The sequence below is a fragment of the Zonotrichia leucophrys genome, chromosome 2 (genome assembly GCF_028769735.1).
Source record: "Zonotrichia leucophrys gambelii isolate GWCS_2022_RI chromosome 2, RI_Zleu_2.0, whole genome shotgun sequence".
NCBI lineage: Eukaryota > Metazoa > Chordata > Aves > Passeriformes > Passerellidae > Zonotrichia > Zonotrichia leucophrys.
The window spans coordinates 586,971-602,809 of record NC_088171.1 but is presented as its reverse complement, the minus strand read 5'-3'; the positions used below and the strand labels follow the sequence as shown (position 1 = coordinate 602,809).

Sequence of the window (15,839 nt, the reverse complement as noted above, 5' to 3'; positions counted from 1 at the left end):
AACGGGATCATGGGGATCCAGCCCCATTAATTAATGATGGGAACGGGGAGCCAGACCCAGGGTGTGCCTCTGGGAACAACGGGATCATGGGGATCATGGGGATCCAGTCCCGTTAATTATTATGGGAACAGGGATCCAGCCCCAGGGTGTACGTCTGGGAACAATGGGATCATGGGGATCCAGCCCCATTAATTATTATGGGAACAGGGATCCAGCCCCAGGGTGTGCCTCCGGGAACAATGGGATCATGGGGATCCAGCCCCATGAACTAACAATGGGATGGGGATCCAGCCCCATTAGTTGTTATGGGATGGGGAGCCAGACCCAGTGTGTGTCTCTGGGAACAACAGGATAGGGATCCAGCCCCATGAATTAATGATGGGATGAGCATCTAACTCTATTAATTACGATGGGATGAGGATCCAGCCCCATGAATTAATGATGGGATGGGGATCCAGTCCCATGAACTAACGACGAGATGGGGATCCAGCCCCATGAACTAATGATGGGATGTGGCTCCAGCCCCATTAATTATGATGGGATGAGGATCCAGCTCCATGAATTAATGATGGAATGGGGGATCCAGTCCCATTTAGCATTTAATTAACGACATGGGTGAAGGTCCAGCCGCTTTAATTGACGGTGGGACGCGAGCCCAGCCCCGCTAATTGCCGATCCAGCCCCGTTAATTGCCGCGCACGCGGGTCCCTGAGGGGCGCCAATGGCGGCTCCGGCCGCACCCCGACCCCGCCAGCAGGGGGCGCCACCCGCCCCGCGCATGCGCGGCCCGCGGCACCTCCCGCCGCGCGCGGCCCCTCAGCGGCGCCCGCCATGTTCGCGGAGCTGAACGAGCTGCTCGGGGCCTCCCCGGAGCGCCCGGACGCGGTGAGAGGGCGCTGAGAGGGCGGGAGGGACGGGCCGGGGCCGCCGGGAGCGGCGGGGCACGCTGGGAGGGGCACGGCCTCCGCAGATGGAGGCGGCGGCTGCTGCGGCCGGTGCCAGAGCTGAGCCGCCTTCGGCCCTTCAATCTGCCTTTCCCGGCTCCCCGCCGCCCCTCACGGCTCCGGCTCCGAGTGAGCAGCGGCCGAGCTCTGCTCCTGCGGTGTGTCCGTGCTCCCGTGCGGGGAATAAACACAGAACTGGGCGTTAAACCCGCTGGCGAGCACTGCTCCAGACCAGGGAGCTGTTCTAGAGATACTTGTCCTTTAGGGCACTGAATTAATTAATGTAGCTTTTCCAGAGAGGTTTTGTGCTAATGAAGTCACGCAGGAACTAAACAGCCTCGCTGTCTGTGAGAGCTGTGCAGGTAAAAGTCAGTCATGGAGTCCCGGAGTGGTTTGGGCTGGAAGGAGCCTCAAAGCTCATCCAGTCCCATCTCCTGTCCCGTGCAGGGACATTTTCCTCCATCCCAGGCTGCTCCGAGCCCCGTCCAGCCTCGCCTGGGACACTTCAGGGATCCAGGGGCAGCCACAGCTGCTCTGGGGATTCTATTCTAGGGCCTCCCCACCCTCCCAGCCAGGAATTCCCAGTCTCCCATCCATCCCTGCCTTCTGGCACTGGGAGCCATTCCCTGTGTCCTGTCCCTCCGTCCTTGTCCCCAGTCCCTCTCCAGCTCTCCTGGAGCCCCTTCAGGCCCTGCCAGGGGCTCTGAGCTCTCCCTGGAGCTTCTCCTCTCCAGGGGAGCATTCCCAGCTCTCCCAGCCTGGCTCCAGAGCAGAGGGGCTCCAGCCCTGGAGCAGCTCCAGGTCTGTTTTCCATCTGTCCATCCATCCCCCAGCCTTTGCTGATTCTGGGGGTTGTCCTGACCCAGGTGCAACAACTTGCACTTGGCCTTGTTGAACCTCACGAGGTTCCCATGGACCCACTTTGTCCCTCTGGATGCCCCATCCTTCCCTTTGGCATGTGACCACACCACCAGCTCGGTGTCATCAGTAATTATTAATAAATTATCCATGTGCTGCATGTTACTCCATGTTTTTCCTGACAGTTATGAGCTTAGGTGAAAAAAGCAAGTTTGGGGTGATCATTTATTTTATAAGTCTGAGTTTCCCATTTTGTCTCCAGTTTCCCCCCATTCCCTACTACCAGCTTGTGATGGGAACAGGGCAGGTTTCTCCTTGATCTGGAAGGTACTTCTGGGGTCATTCCTTGTCAGGCTGGCTGGAGTGGGGCAGTGCTGCTCTGACGGGAGTCAGTACTGAGGGGAATTTGGGATGGTGCCCTTGAGGCTCAGAGCAGCTCTGGGGGGGTGTTACTAAAGGGTGGTCTGGATGTGCAAAGGCCCAAAGTGGTGCCCGTGGGTTGCTGTTGGGTTTTTGGTGCACATGGAACACTAAGGGGGAAGTGCTTGGTGGGGTTTGTGCTGTGGGGAGGACACGTTGGTGGTGGAGCTGTGGGATGAGCGGGAATGAGGGCATCCACGAGCTTGGTTCTGAGGCAAGGAGCTCACCTTGGTGTGAGCAGGAAATTCCACAGAGCAAAATCCCAAGGTTTGGCCTCAGGATCCTGGGTTTGGACTTGGCAGCCGGAGCAGGAGCCGAGCAGGGCTCTGTCTGTGAGGAATTCCCTTGGGCTGAGTTGGGCGTTCCCATCCCACCACAGGCTGTGGGCTCCCCTCTGTCCGGGTGTCACTGCAGGGTGGCTGCCTGCCCAGGGAGCGCTGTTCCAATGCTGGAGTGGGGAATGACCTCCTGCAGCACTCAGGGTACTAAATGTGCTTTATTCTGATAGTAAATGATGAGCAGTGTGTGTGCAGGTGCCCCTCAGCGGTCCCTGTGCAGAGCCAGTCCCTGCAGTGTGCTGGGGTACCCGGCCGGGCCGAGTCCCGCTGTGTGACAGTGCCAGCCCTCTGCTGGCCTCACCCTCCTTGTGCCGATTTCCGCAGCTCCACAGCCGGGCCGTGCCGCTTCCCGAGCTGACAGGAGCTGTCCCCGCGGGCTGCTGGGCGCAGGGAGCTGCTGTGGCTGTGCCTGCTGTGTCACCCTGCGCTTGTGACAGCCGCTGCTGCCCCGCCGAGGCATTCTGGCACTTCTGACAGGCAGCTGCAGCCTCTCCCTCAGCCTGCAGGTGCTGAGCGTGAGGGCACAGCATGGGCAGAACGGGCTGGGGCTCGTGGGGAAGGTGCTGCAGGAAGGCTTTGCCTTTGGAATGGTGCTGTGTGCTCAGAGTGACAAACCCCGCGGTGCCACCCCTTGGGAGCCAGCTGTGCTGGCAGGGAGGGCACACGGGGAGTGCTCAGCCTGCTCTTCTGGGGGCTCTGGTGGGGAGCAGGGGAGCAGGAGGGGTCAGAATTGCAGAAGATAAACCCTGAATGTCTGGGTTTGTGCTCTTTGAGCACAGCTCTCCTCCATGGAGGGCACATCTTGGGGCGATGTCCCTGTCACTGCAGTGTGTTATCCCATTGAGGCAAAACCCTTTTTGAGGGAAGAGCTCTCACTCCAGCTCTCACTTCCCTGCACTGGCCTCTGCTCTGCCTTCCCTGCAGTCATGTTCAATGTTTGCTGTTCCATTCTCTCCGCTTTAGGCTTTAGGCACCCGGGAGTTTGTTCTGATGGATGCCTTGGGAATTGCCTGTGTGGAGATGGCTCCTTGCTGTGAAAAGCTTCTTCTGTTCCTGGGAGTAGAAAAACCTCCCACTTTGATAAGTTCTTTGTGTTTCCAAGCAGCTCATCTATGATTTGTATTGATTAAAGAAACATCCTGCCTAAGATTTTAATGGAAACAAACACCTTGATGAGGCTGGGGCTGATAATGAGTGTGCACTAATGAACAGAATTAATTTCCTGCCTGATCAAAACAGGGTTTATACCTTGTGCTGAGAGCCCTGCTGCACTACAGAATTTTGGTGCCAAGGTTTTCTGCCTTGAGGGTAGCATGTTGGAAGTGAACCTGGAGAGAAGGACAGGGAGGGCTGTTTGGGCACAGGAGGAACAGCAGCTCCAGGAGTGCTGGCATTTGAACACACTGGCAGTGCTGGCTGTGGCACGGGCAGAATGGGCTGGGCATGCAGTGAGTGGCTGTTGTTCCCCTGCCACTGGGAGAAGAAAGATGCCAGTGAATTGGGGGAGAGGGGCACAAGGCTGGGAGGTGGAACCTGCCCAGAACCCCCTGGGTGGTGTCCAGCACCAGAGGCTCTGCGTGGTGGCACTGGGAGCACCGTGCTGCACGTCCAGGGAGGGGGTGGCACCTGCAGGGCACAGACCTGGGGGTGCAGCTGGCTCACAGTTGGGCACAAGGGTTTTTAGCTGGTGGACATGTGGGGCCATGGTTCAGGGGTGAGCTTGGCAGTGCTAATGGTTGAGCTGGGTTCATGGTTGGGCTTGGTGGGCTCAGAGGGCTTTCCCAGCCTTGGTGATGCTGTGGTTCAGATGCCTCCCTGTGGGCAGTGTCCAGAGGAAGTGCTGGCTTCCCTTTGCAAGCAGGCAGCTGGAGCTCTGCTTGTCCACTTCCTCCTCTGAGTAGCACCTGCAGAGTTCCTGCAGCTTGAGCCAACATCTTGTCTGCCAAGAGCAGTTGGTGCCCTCACCTTACTCTGTTATTTTGCTGCTTCTTTTGCAGGGTAAATTCACCCTGCTGCGAGACACCCGGACAGATGGCAGCTTCCTGGTGCACCACTTCCTCTCCTTCTACCTCAGAGGTGGGTCAGCAGCAGCAGCAGCACTCTCTGAGGCAGGGACACCTCAGAGCTTCCCTCAGGGCTGCTCCATGCCCAGAGGGCAGTTGTGCAGAGTGTGAGTTATCTTCAGATAAAGCCAAAGTTTGGCGGTAGGATTTGTGGGTCCTAGTCCTGACTTGTTCTTGGGACTCCTCTGTGTCCTTGGGTGCATCCCATAATTCTGCATCTTGTTTCATCATAGATTGTGGCAATGCTTGTAAATCACACAGGCTCTGATGGGGAGGTGTTCACTGCATTTCTCTCACTGCTTCCATTTTTATGATGTAATTACACATATCAGGACCAATTAGCAACAGATAAACTCAGAGGGAATCAAGAAACAAACAGAGCCTGCCAAGGTGTCTAATTACCTTTCTGGGAGCAGTTTCTCCTATGAGTAACCTCCTGGCCCCTGCAGAGCAGGCACTGGACTCAGGGACTCCTCCAGCTGTAAATGGTTCAAAGAGACCTGAAGGCACTGCCTCAGGCTCTGCTGATCTCCTGCCCTGCAGCAGAGCCCTGGGCATTGATAGTGCCCTGGGAATTGGTGTGCTGGCTGTCACCTGCCCCCCTCCAGCCCAGGACCTGGGTGCAGTTATTCCCTGTTTGCAGCACCCCCATGTTGTCCTCTTGGTCCCAAAACCTTTGGGAGATCTGAAGGTTCATCTGGGGCCATTGACTTGTTCTACTTAAAATCCATGTCCAACAAACATGGTTATGTTCATAGCCAAACTGTGTTCCAGAATCACTTTTTATTTAGGTGTCTGACACAATTGCCAGTTCTGTGTTTTTCCAGTCAAGGTCACTTGTGCTGTGAGAGCCAAAATGGGAATTTTTGGCATGTCTGTGGTTTCAGTAGTTCAGTGTCACAGCTGGCCCTTGGCCTCCTTACTGTCACACCATCAGACAGGGTCAGGAGGTCCCAGGCTGGCCTGGCACGAGGCAGAAAAGTGGCTTTACACTTTTTAAAGTCATCTTTTTCATTATTTCCCTCTCTTTTTAAACTAACATTTTCACTAATGCAGATATCCTCTAGAAGGGTGAAAACTGAAAGCAAAGGAGAGTTTGTGTAGACCTGCATCACTTCAAGGTCCTTCCAGACAGATGTGTGGCCTGGCTGCTGTGATTTATGAGCTTTGATAATGTCAGCTGCAAGGTGGGACTGCTAATGTGTGCTTTTGTCTGTCCCCAGCTGGCTGCAAGGTTTGCTTTGTGGCCCTGCTGCAGTCCTTCAGCCACTACAGCATCGTGGCACAGAAGCTGGTGAGTCTCTTGGCATGGGTTCGTTGTTATGGGTCCAGTTTCTGTTGGGTGGGAAGGAATGGGACTGGGGAGCAGGAACTGTGTGTGAGCAAATGTTTCCATGTCTTGATGGGGACAGTCAGGGTTGGTGCTCCTGTGATAAAGAGCACTTGGGGGCAAAATCCTGGCTGTGAGGTGCCCCACGGGCTCTGCCCTGCCAAGGGCTGGATGGCTGCTTGCTTTGTGCTTGGAAGTGTTTGCTGGGGATCACTGCTCCCCAGACAGGCACAGACTGGTGGATGGAGGTTCCTTAATCCCCTGGAGAGGAAAATGCTGTGGTGTCAGTGTTCCCAGGACCCCTGCAGGAGCTCCTGAGGTGACTTTGTGCCCTGTCCCCTGGCTCCTGGTGGGATGCAGGCTGAGTCACAAGGACACCTGTGTGCCTCCTTGGCCTCTGGGCTGAGCCATCCCTTTGAGCTCTGAGAGGAGCCACAGGTAAGTTCCTAGGGGTTTCCTTCCCCTGCTGAGTTGGACAAGGATTATGTGTACTCTGAAATGAAGAAACAGAGACAAAGCAGGCAGGCTAATTCTGCATGTCAGCATATTGTGTGAGCTCCAAACTGCTTCACTCAGCTCTTTGTACAACACTCCAAGGTGAAACGCTCCAGGTGGGAAGTGCAGGTGACCTTCCAGGGCTGAGGGGATGAGGGCTTGCACTGCTCCTCCCTGTGGTTCTGCTGTGAGTCCCAGCAGCCCTGCTGCTCATCAAGACTCCCAGGTGCTGAGGAACCAGGTTCTGTATTGCCCGCTGCAAACATGGTGCTGCTGAACCTGTATTTTATTTACTGCTCAGGTTTTGCCTTTTGGAAGGAGATCAGCGGCCCGGGGTACACAGCAAACACGGTGCTCCCCCACGGAGCTGTAACTGCAGGTGTGATTCCCCTGCTGAACAAAGCACCCCCAGGAGCACAGAGCTGTCCTGGCCTTTGTGGTGCAGAGAGGAGGAACTCGTGGGGGGAACTTGCTGAGTGGGGCAGGAAATGGGGCACAGCAGCCGCTGTGGGGAGGAAACCCAGCGGGTAAATACGGGATCCCTGCCTGCTCCTGAAGTCAGGGTGTTTCCCAATGCCGAGATCTCCCGGTGTACACTTAATGGGAGCTGCTGACATCTCCCTGGCTGGCAGGCTGAGGAGCAGAGCAGGAGGATTAGCTGCAGCACACGTGCGATGCAAATGGGGGCGATTTGCTGTCTGATACTCGAACAAAAGGCGGCTGCCACAAAGGAGGTGATAAGCACAGCTCAGAGAAGCGCTGAGCTGCTTTCAGCTCTGAGTCACTCCTGCCTTGCAGCTTCTTAGGTGCCCCTGTGGTCCTTGCTGTGAATTCCTCCCGAGCTCTGAGGAGCTGGAGGTCGCAACATCAGTTATTTATATCCAGGTTTCCATCACGTTTTCTCTTTGCTTTAATCCTTCTTTGCACAGATGAACACGTCAGGCTCAGAAAAGGTGCTTCTTGGCAGGGTAGTTTCACTCTTAAATTTGCTTAAGTGGCTGCTGTAGGATCTTTACTGGAGAGCAGTAATGGTGTGGCCACAGGCCCAGGGCAGTGCCCATCCCCTGTGCTGGCACTGCTGAGGCACCTCCAGTCCTGGGGGCAGATTTGTGATCCCCGGGTACAGGACAGAGCGTGTCCAGGGCAGGGGATGGAGAAGATGCTGGAGGAGTTGGGAGAGGGGCTCAGCCTGGAGAAAAGGAGGCTCAGAGGGCCCTTGTGGATCTGCAGAGCTCCTGACAGGAGGGGACAACCGGGAGGATTGGGCTCTGCTCCCAGGGAACAGGGACCTCAAGGGTTGCCAGGGGAGGTTCAGGTTGGGCATTGGGAAAATTCCTTCCTTGGAAGGGTGATCTGGCCCTGGCCCAGCTGCCCAGGGCAGTGCTGGAGTCCCCATTGGTGAAGGGATTTAAAAACCCTGTGGATGTGGCACCTGGGGACATGGGTTGGTGGCCTTGGCAGTGCTGGGGAATGGCTGGGCTGGATGGGTTCAGGGGACTTTTCCAGCCTCAGTGATTCTGTGACTCTGATTATGCCCTTAGGAAAGCCTGCACTTGGAAGAGCTTCAGAACTGAGCAGTGCCCCAGTTTCTGTTGGGAGCAGGGTAGTCCCAGCCCCAGGAGGAGGCTCCTGGAGCCCGGGTAGATTGTACAGTGACACTTGTAGCATTGATGTGTGGTGATAAAGTGAGTATTTATACACAGCTGAAGTGATGCTTCAGGGACTTGCTGCTTTCCCAGAGTGCCAGGTGTTACAAGTCCCAAACCACTTCCTTATGTGTTAGCTAAGTGCAGGGATGTATCTTTACTTGCAGGAAAAAACTTCTCTGGCTTTTTTTGTGCCTGCGTCCTCTTTCCCTGAGGACTCACACTTCATTTTAAGGCACTGTCAGTGTTATTGGCCCTGACCTTGCAGAGAACATGCAGGGCTATGTCAGGACAAACAGCAGCAGGGCACCCTGCCAGGTTGGTGTTCCCACCCTCACTTGTACAAAGTTTGTTTTGTTTTACAGGAAAACCAGATTTGTCCCCATTTGATGCCCCTCTCCTGTCCCCTGCTCTGAGCTCACAGCTTGGAGGATTGGTGTGGCCTGATCACTGATGGCCCCACTCTGTCCCACAGCTGTGTTTGCTGATGAGCTCATTCCCCCTGCTTTGCACCCTCCGTTCCTTCTGTCCCTCAGACATTTCCCTTTCCCTATGGAATGGCCAGTGGTGAGCAGCAGCTCTGCTCTGAGGGGCTGTCACTGCTGGCAGCTGGGGGCACCCCGCTCCAGCAGCTCCCCAGAGGGACAGCAGAGCTGAGCTGCTGCTGCAGGAGCGCTCCTGGGCTGGCTCGATGGCTGGCAGCGTGCCAGAGATAATGTCCTGTGCTCCGGGCTAATGGAGCGGGATGCTGGCTCTCAGTGAAAGCTTTCAGGCTGTCTGGGTGCTGGGCACTGCCCTGCCTCTGCTCTGGGGGTATCAGTGCTGGCTGTGCACTCAGGAAGGTGCCACTGGCCATTTAGAGCACTTATCCCACTTTCCCAGCTGTCTGATGCTTCCAGTGCTGCTTCCAGAGGTCACGCTGGGTGGGCTGCCAGCAGGGGACAGGCAGAGGTTTGCTGTGGCAGTGGGTGAGTTCTCTGGGACCTGTTCCCCTGCTGGGTCCATGGCATGGCACTGAGGGGGCTGAATTCTTGGTCTGACACACAGGGACACACCGGCACCCTGGCCCTGGCTGCTGTGGCCCTTGTCTGTCACCCAGGCAGGCCCTGGTGTCACAGCACTGAGTTCCCTTCTGAACGGGGGGACACTTTTCTTGCAGATCTGAGGTACAGAGACTGTGTGTGCAGGAAGAAATGGCTGAAGCAAAGGTAAAATCAGTTGCTGAATTATTGATATTAATAGTGAATTTAGTATCAGCATTTCAGCAGGTTCCCAGTCCTATGGACTGCAGAAATCCCTGAGGGAATGAGGTATGTGAGGGAATGTGAGGCTGCTGTGCAGCCCAGCCCTTCAGCATGGCAGGTATTTATTTGCTGGCTGTTCCCTGCTCCTCACCTGCCACATAAAGGTGCTTCTGTCCTTGGCTAGCAAGTTTTCCATCGTGTGTGCTCAGGATTGCCCAATAATGCTGCTATTTCTGGAGCTGTTACTGAGGGGTAGTGCCCAAAAAAATCTATTGCTTGATAGGGGAACTCTGAAGATGGAGTGAGCATTCAGGCATATGTTCCTTCCCAGCTGAGTAGCAGGAAAATAGAGGAAGAGTTCTCAGGCAGCAGGATTCCCAGGGTTGGGAGTCCAAGCAGCTTCCATTTAAAGCAGGGAGCAGATGCCAGCAGATGGAGTTCAGTCAGGCCTCAGATTATTCTTAATATCCATGTTACAAAGTGATATAGTGCTGCAAAATTGAGCCTAGGAAGATAATCATGGAATAGTTTGGGTTGGAGGACACCTGAAAAGGTCACCTAGTCCAGTCCTCCAGGAAATAATTGTATTGCACGTGGTCATGGAATCATTGGGGTTGGAAAGCCCTCAAGGATCATTGTGTCCACCTATCCCCCAGCACTGCCAGGGCCACCTCTAACCCAAGTGCCACCCACAAGGCTTTAAATCCCCCCAGGGATGGTGACTCCTCCACTGCCCTGGCAGCCCCTGCCAATGCCTGGCCACCCTTTTTGAGAGTAAACTGTGGAGAGTGAGAAGGTGCCCTCAGAGCCTCCTCTTATCCAGGCTGAGCTCCCCAGCTCCTTCAGCCCTTGACAGGCCTTGGAGCAACCTAATCCAGTGGAAGTGTCCCTGCAGGGGGATGGAACTGGATGACCTTTAAACATCCCTCCAACCCAAACCTTTGTAGAATTGTGTGATCTCCAGCTGAGCCTTCTCCATGTCTGCTGCAGCTGTGGATGTCTCCGTTGGAGCTGGACATTCCCAGCACGTGGCTCTCCATTGGCCTCACCACCAGGCAGGGCTGTGAGCCAGCTGAGTTTGAGTCTGAGCTGCAGCCCCAGGCGTTTGTGTGGTCCTCCTCCTCCTCCTCCTCCTGCTGGAGGAGTCAGGGCTGCTTCCCGTGGGAGCCCTGGCTGTCTCTGCAGGTGTTGTGCAATGTGGGGATGCCAAGCCCACGGCGCCCTCCGGATCCAGGCTGTGCCAGGCTCAGGTGCGTGGGCTGTGCCGGGAGCCCTCATTGCAACAGATCTGGAGATAGTGACAAACAAAAGCTTTCACCTCCCAGGGAGGGAGGTGAAGGGATTGCTCACAGCAGGTCCTTGGAGAAGCCTGGCCCATTCTCTCCCTGCCTCTGCACACCAAGTTGGCTTCCCAGAAGGAATTCCAGCAGGTTTGAGCCCCCAAAGCACAGTGTGGTGTTTTTGTTATCTCCTGGCAAAGTACAGAAGAGTGAATATGCCATCAGTGGCTGTAACAGAAGTGCCCATTTCATCCCCGAAGCATTGCCTTTATCAGCACATTTAGATAAGATTTGATTCAAACAAGAATGAAAATTTTGCTGTCCACCCATGTGGTTCTGTGTGCACCATTTTCCATAAGTGTTCCCTCTGATACCCACTGTTTTGCTCTCTGCAGGGAGTCAGTCTGGCAGCTGCCAAGGAGCGGGGACAGCTTGTCTTCCTGGAGGGCCTCAAGTCCTGCCTTGACCTCCTGTTTGGGGAGGAGGAGCAGCCAGGACAGCCCAGTCCTCTGCAGTTTCTGAGGTGAGCCTGAGCGTGGAGTGTTGCCCCTCACATCTGCTGCCACCAAGGGCACCACCCAAGGTCCAGGGCTGCCTCCCACTGCCCTTTGTGCTCCCCTCCAAGGCCCAAGGACTCAGCTGGACACCAAGGGAAGGGAAACACTGGCATTGTGCACATTCCCCTAATTGTCCTGGCCTGTCCCTTGCTGCTGCTTGGGAGAAAATTCTGTCCCCCTTTCTAGAATTTTAGGGGAACTTTTACCCCCAGCCTCATTGCCAAGCATGTCACAGGTCTAGAAAAACATTTGTTTTAGCACTCCACAGGTTTGTGTCAAATGAAACACCAGCCAAGTGGCTGTATTCCCTCCTTTCATTATTTTTATTCTTATCCAAGAGAGTGGTGCTGCTGTATCCATGCTGGCTTTTGGGTTTATTCCCATGTCATTTTCTCCCTGTTCCCTGGGAAGCTCAGCAGAGGCCAAACACTTCCCCAGCAGTGTCCCAGGCCATGCTGGACTGGGCTTGGAGCAGCGTGGGACAGTGGAGGGGGTCTGTGCCATGGCAGAGAGCTGGCACTGGATGGGCTCTGAGTTTCCTTCCCACCCACACCATTCCTGGAGCAGGGCAGGAGGGTTTCCCCACACGCAGGTAGGAAGGAGCAGGGGCTGAAGGGCAGTGGGGAGGTGGCTGTCACAGCAGTGGGGACAGCAGGGAGGGGACAGGCTGGTGATCCCCCCTGTGGGTCAGTGGGTGAGGAGGGGACAGGCGGTGCCAAGCCCCTGACACGTCCCTCATGTCTTGCAGCGGGGGCAGCTGTGACCTGCGAGCCCTGTTTGACTTTGTGCGGGAGTCCCTGAGCGCCCCCGCCGGCGATTCCTGCAAGGGCCCCGTGCTGCTGGTGGATGACCTCAGTGTCCTGCTGAGCCTGGGGGCTGCCCCGGTGGCCGTGCTGGACTTCATCCACTACTGCCGTGTGTGTGTGTGCTGCCAGCTGAAGGTACTGCTGCCCTGGCCTCTGCCTGTGCACAGCCTCCAGAGCAAAGCCTGCCTTCGTCTGCTCTTTCCACCTGACCATAGTGAGGTTTTGGAAAGGCTGTGGCTGTCCAGGGAGTTCAAATCTTTGCTCTGAGCCACTCTTGGGAGTTGTGTGGGTCCCTGAGTACCTGTGCAGGCTCCTGTTCAGCTGGATTCCTGGGAGATGCTGCCCAGGGAAGGGTTCTGTGCGTCTCTGATGTATGAACAGGGATTTGAGATGTAAAATGGTGGGTTTTGGAGCTCCTGGCTTTCCAAAGATCCTGACTCACATCCCTGTGTGGGAGGGCAGGGGTGGAAATGGGTTGTGTGAGGGGCTGGTGAGTCTCACAGGGGACAGAAAAGAAGGGTCCATTTGGGGCACACCAGCTCCTACTCCACCACCCTCCAGTGTGGCTGGTCCCCAAGGTGGGGTGATGATCTACAGAGCTCTGCCAGCGATGCAGGCACTCCTGGGAGCACCACAGCCAGGAGTGCCATCACATCCAACTGTGCCATCACAGGCAGTGTCCCCTCCCTGGGCACTTCCCTGCAGGAGTGAGGAATGAGCCAATGGTGCTGGGTGCTGTCACCCTGCACTTCACACAGTACGGGCTGTTGGGCTCTATGTGCTGACAGGAATGATCTGCTTGCACAGAGTATTTACCTCCAAAGAGCTAAAAAAGAAGATCAACCACGCTAACACTTTGCTATTTCTGTCTGAGGTGTTCTGAAGCCTTCAAGTACATTTTAATTGATTGAGAATTCGTGTTATTTTAAGTCACTGGTGACTTGCATGGGCTGAGGCAGTCTCTTGGGGTGGCTGTTAATAGAGTCGGTGTGTTGGGGAGGTGTTTGCTCCCTGTCAGAGCTGTGAGGGTGTGAGCATTGCTGCAACCCTTTGGCCACCTCTTTATTTACCTGCTCTGAATTCAGTCAGTGCCATCTGCCCAGCCTGACAGACTGGTTCAGCCACTGTCTCCTCTGAAAGGCTGGAGGTATTTTTAGATTGCATGTTACATGTATGTATGTACACAATGTACAGTGAGCTCTTCAGTGTTTGTATGTCACAGAATGGCCTGTGTTGGAAGGGACCATAAACATCATGTGTGCTGTGGGCAGGGACACCTCTGGTTTGGGCCCAGAGCTGGAGGCAGCTCTGCAGGGGGGTCTCACCTGGGTGGGGCAGAGGGGCAGAATCCCCCCTCCTCTGCTGGATTAGCCAGGATATGGGGGATTCAGGCTGGGCCATGTCCAGCCTCTCCAGCAGCAGCTGCTGGTTATTTTCCCCGTGGAATTCAGACCAAGCTGGAGCTTAGATGGGATGTTTGTGAAAGCTGCTGTTGCCACCTTCCCATCCTTCCCCCAAAGGATTAGGCCCAGCCAGGGGCTCATCCCTGCCTGCTGCTCCCGTTGCAGGGGAACGTGGTGGTGCTGGTTCACAGCAACGAGGATTCGGAGGATGAGGAGAACGAGCTGGTTGTGAACTCCCTGTGCCATCACAGCGACCTCATCCTGTGGGCAGAGGGGCTGGCCACCGGCTTCTGCAAGGATGTTCACGGGCAGGTGAGGCACAGCAGCGTGGACAGCTGGCACGTGTCCCTGTCACCTACAGCACTGCAGGCCCGGGGTTGTGGGAAACAGCCCGGGCTGCACTGTGCTGAAGGGTAATCCTGTGGGCACCAGGATCTGCTGGAGCACCCAGCTGTCACTCTGCTTCTGCAGGGATATTCAGGGACATGCTGCCACCTGGGACTCCCCACCTCTGGAAGCTTTCCAGGGTTTGTACAGCAGCTGCAGTGCAGGCTTCTCCCACCCTGGGGTGAGGGAAAACTTTCCTGGGAAGTTTCCCCAATGGTGCATCTGAGCCTGGCCTGTGGGGATTTCTGCAGGGCTGGGAGGCTGCTGGCACTGGTGTGATCCCTCATCAGGGCTGCCACCAAAGGCACAGGGACAGGCAGCTGCTGATGGATTATTTGTCAGTGAACCCCCTTCCCTGCAGGCCATGGGGACAAGGCTGCTCTGGTTAGCCAAAGGAACAGTGTTCCTATTCCTTTCCCTTTGCAGATCAAGATAATCAAGAGATTGTCCTTGCGGCAGGCGGAGCACGATCTGGTCCAGATCTACCAGTACAAGATCCAGGACAGGAACGTCACCTTCTTTGCACGGGGGCTGTCGGCTGCAGTGCTGTGACACTGTGACACTGCAGAGCCTGGAGTGCCAGTCCCTGCCTCTGCAGAAGCACCACCAGCACCTCTCAGGAGCAGCACAGTGAACTGACCCACGAGGGAAGCTCAGACACACCTGGTGCCAACGTGGGATCAGCCTGCCTGGGGCCTGCTGCATCCCTTTGTCCTCCCACCCTGTTCCCAATACACTCAGGCCAAGAAAGGGAGCAAGAACTTGCAAGAATGGCCCTTGGAGCATGTAAATACAGGCAGGGGGTGCCCTGCAGGCTGGGTGTGCCTTGCCTCACCTCTTCCGGTGTGTTGGGCCCAGCAGGCGGTGCCAGGCGGTGCCAGGCACTGCACGGAGGGAGCTGGAGCTGGAGCTGGCACGGGAGGAGATGACACACAGCGGGTGGAGCAGGGATGGTCCCGGAGCATGGCGCAATCCTAGCCTTGCTCCCAGCTCTGGCTGGCAGAGGTTGGGCCATTTGCCAGCTTCCCTGCACTTGGTAAATGCACAGCTCTGTGTGCAGCCCTCACCTGGCTGTGCTGAGAGCTGGCACTGCCACGCTTTATCAAACCCTGCGGCTCCCCAAGCTCAGCCTGGCCTTTGTGGTTGGATAAACCCTCTGCGAGCCTGTGTCAGCCACTGCTTCCTCATCCCAAACCCTGACTAGCAGTTACATGGCCTGCCTGTGCTGAAGCAGGTTTTTTTATTAATAATCTCTAATTTCAGTGAGATAAGGGTGCAGTGATTGTGTAACCACAGATCTCTGGGTGGGAACTGCTCCCCACCTGCTCCTTGGCAGGGAGCAGGAATGAGCATCTCCCAGGCCTGGGTGAGGACAGGGCCTTCCCCATGGCCACAGGGGCAGTCCTGGGAGCAGAGCTCAGGCCTGGAGGTCTCCTGCTAGCTGCTCCTGCTGGGATATCCCGTTCATCCTGGGAGATAAAAGCATCCCACACGCTTGTGAGAGTCCAGAGCAATCTGCCAGGTCCTTGCAGCTCCAGAGCTGGGATAGCAGCTCTGGCAGTGGGACACATTGCTGATTTTCCACATAGACTCAGTGGCCCATCCCATGCTGATTTGTGCCCTTTGCCTTAGAGTTTTGGAGCCCTGGCAAGCTCAGGGCTGTGGCTGCTGATCAGTGGCAGCCCAGGGAGGCCAGGCAGGCTCCAGGGATTGTGGCAAAGCCACAAGGAGGGAGGGGAGTCAGGCCATGTGTGTGCTAGAGGATCACTCATCCCTGGTGTCCCCTGGGTCTCTGTGTCCAGCTGTGGAAGTGGCAGTGCCCAGGGTCGCTGCACTGTCACAATATGCAGAGGGAGGAGGAGAGGAGCAGTAGCTGCTGGCACTGCAGCAGCCTAAAGTGCATCTGTGATGGGCACAGAATGGTGAATAATTGGAGTAATGTCTGTAGGATTATCCTTGGAGAGATCCCAAATTCTGGCTCCCAGGCTCTGCCTCCCTCTTGAAACTGCTGGATCACTGTGTGACATCACTGCTGTGTGACATCACTGCTGCCTTCTGCCTGGTTCTT

At 55.9% G+C, this 15,839-nt stretch overlaps 1 protein-coding gene across 1 annotated transcript; it reads left to right on the top strand.

Annotated features, from left to right (window-relative positions):
• The first annotated feature begins 759 nt into the window (after positions 1-759).
• On the top strand, positions 760-15,281 carry ELP6 (elongator acetyltransferase complex subunit 6). The gene is made up of 7 exons (XM_064703743.1): positions 760-885; positions 4,558-4,636; positions 5,847-5,917; positions 11,014-11,141; positions 11,924-12,116; positions 13,550-13,696; positions 14,198-15,281. The coding sequence occupies exons 1-7, from the start codon at positions 832-834 to the stop codon at positions 14,321-14,323; spliced, it is 798 nt and encodes a 265-aa protein (XP_064559813.1). The 5' UTR covers positions 760-831; the 3' UTR covers positions 14,324-15,281.
• Positions 15,282-15,839: the final 558 nt, after the last annotated feature.

What these genes read in the sequence shown, in the direction of transcription:
- ELP6 (XM_064703743.1), top strand. Translation starts at nt 832, where the DNA reads ATGTTCGCGGAGCTGAACGAGCTGCTCGGGGCCTCCCCGGAGCGCCCG. An exon ending in GCATCGTGGCACAGAAGCTG is followed by an intron (nt 5,918 to 11,013) that starts GTGAGTCTCTTG and finishes TGCTCTCTGCAG; the next exon opens with GGAGTCAGTCTGGCAGCTGC. An exon ending in GTGTGTGCTGCCAGCTGAAG is followed by an intron (nt 12,117 to 13,549) that starts GTACTGCTGCCC and finishes CTCCCGTTGCAG; the next exon opens with GGGAACGTGGTGGTGCTGGT.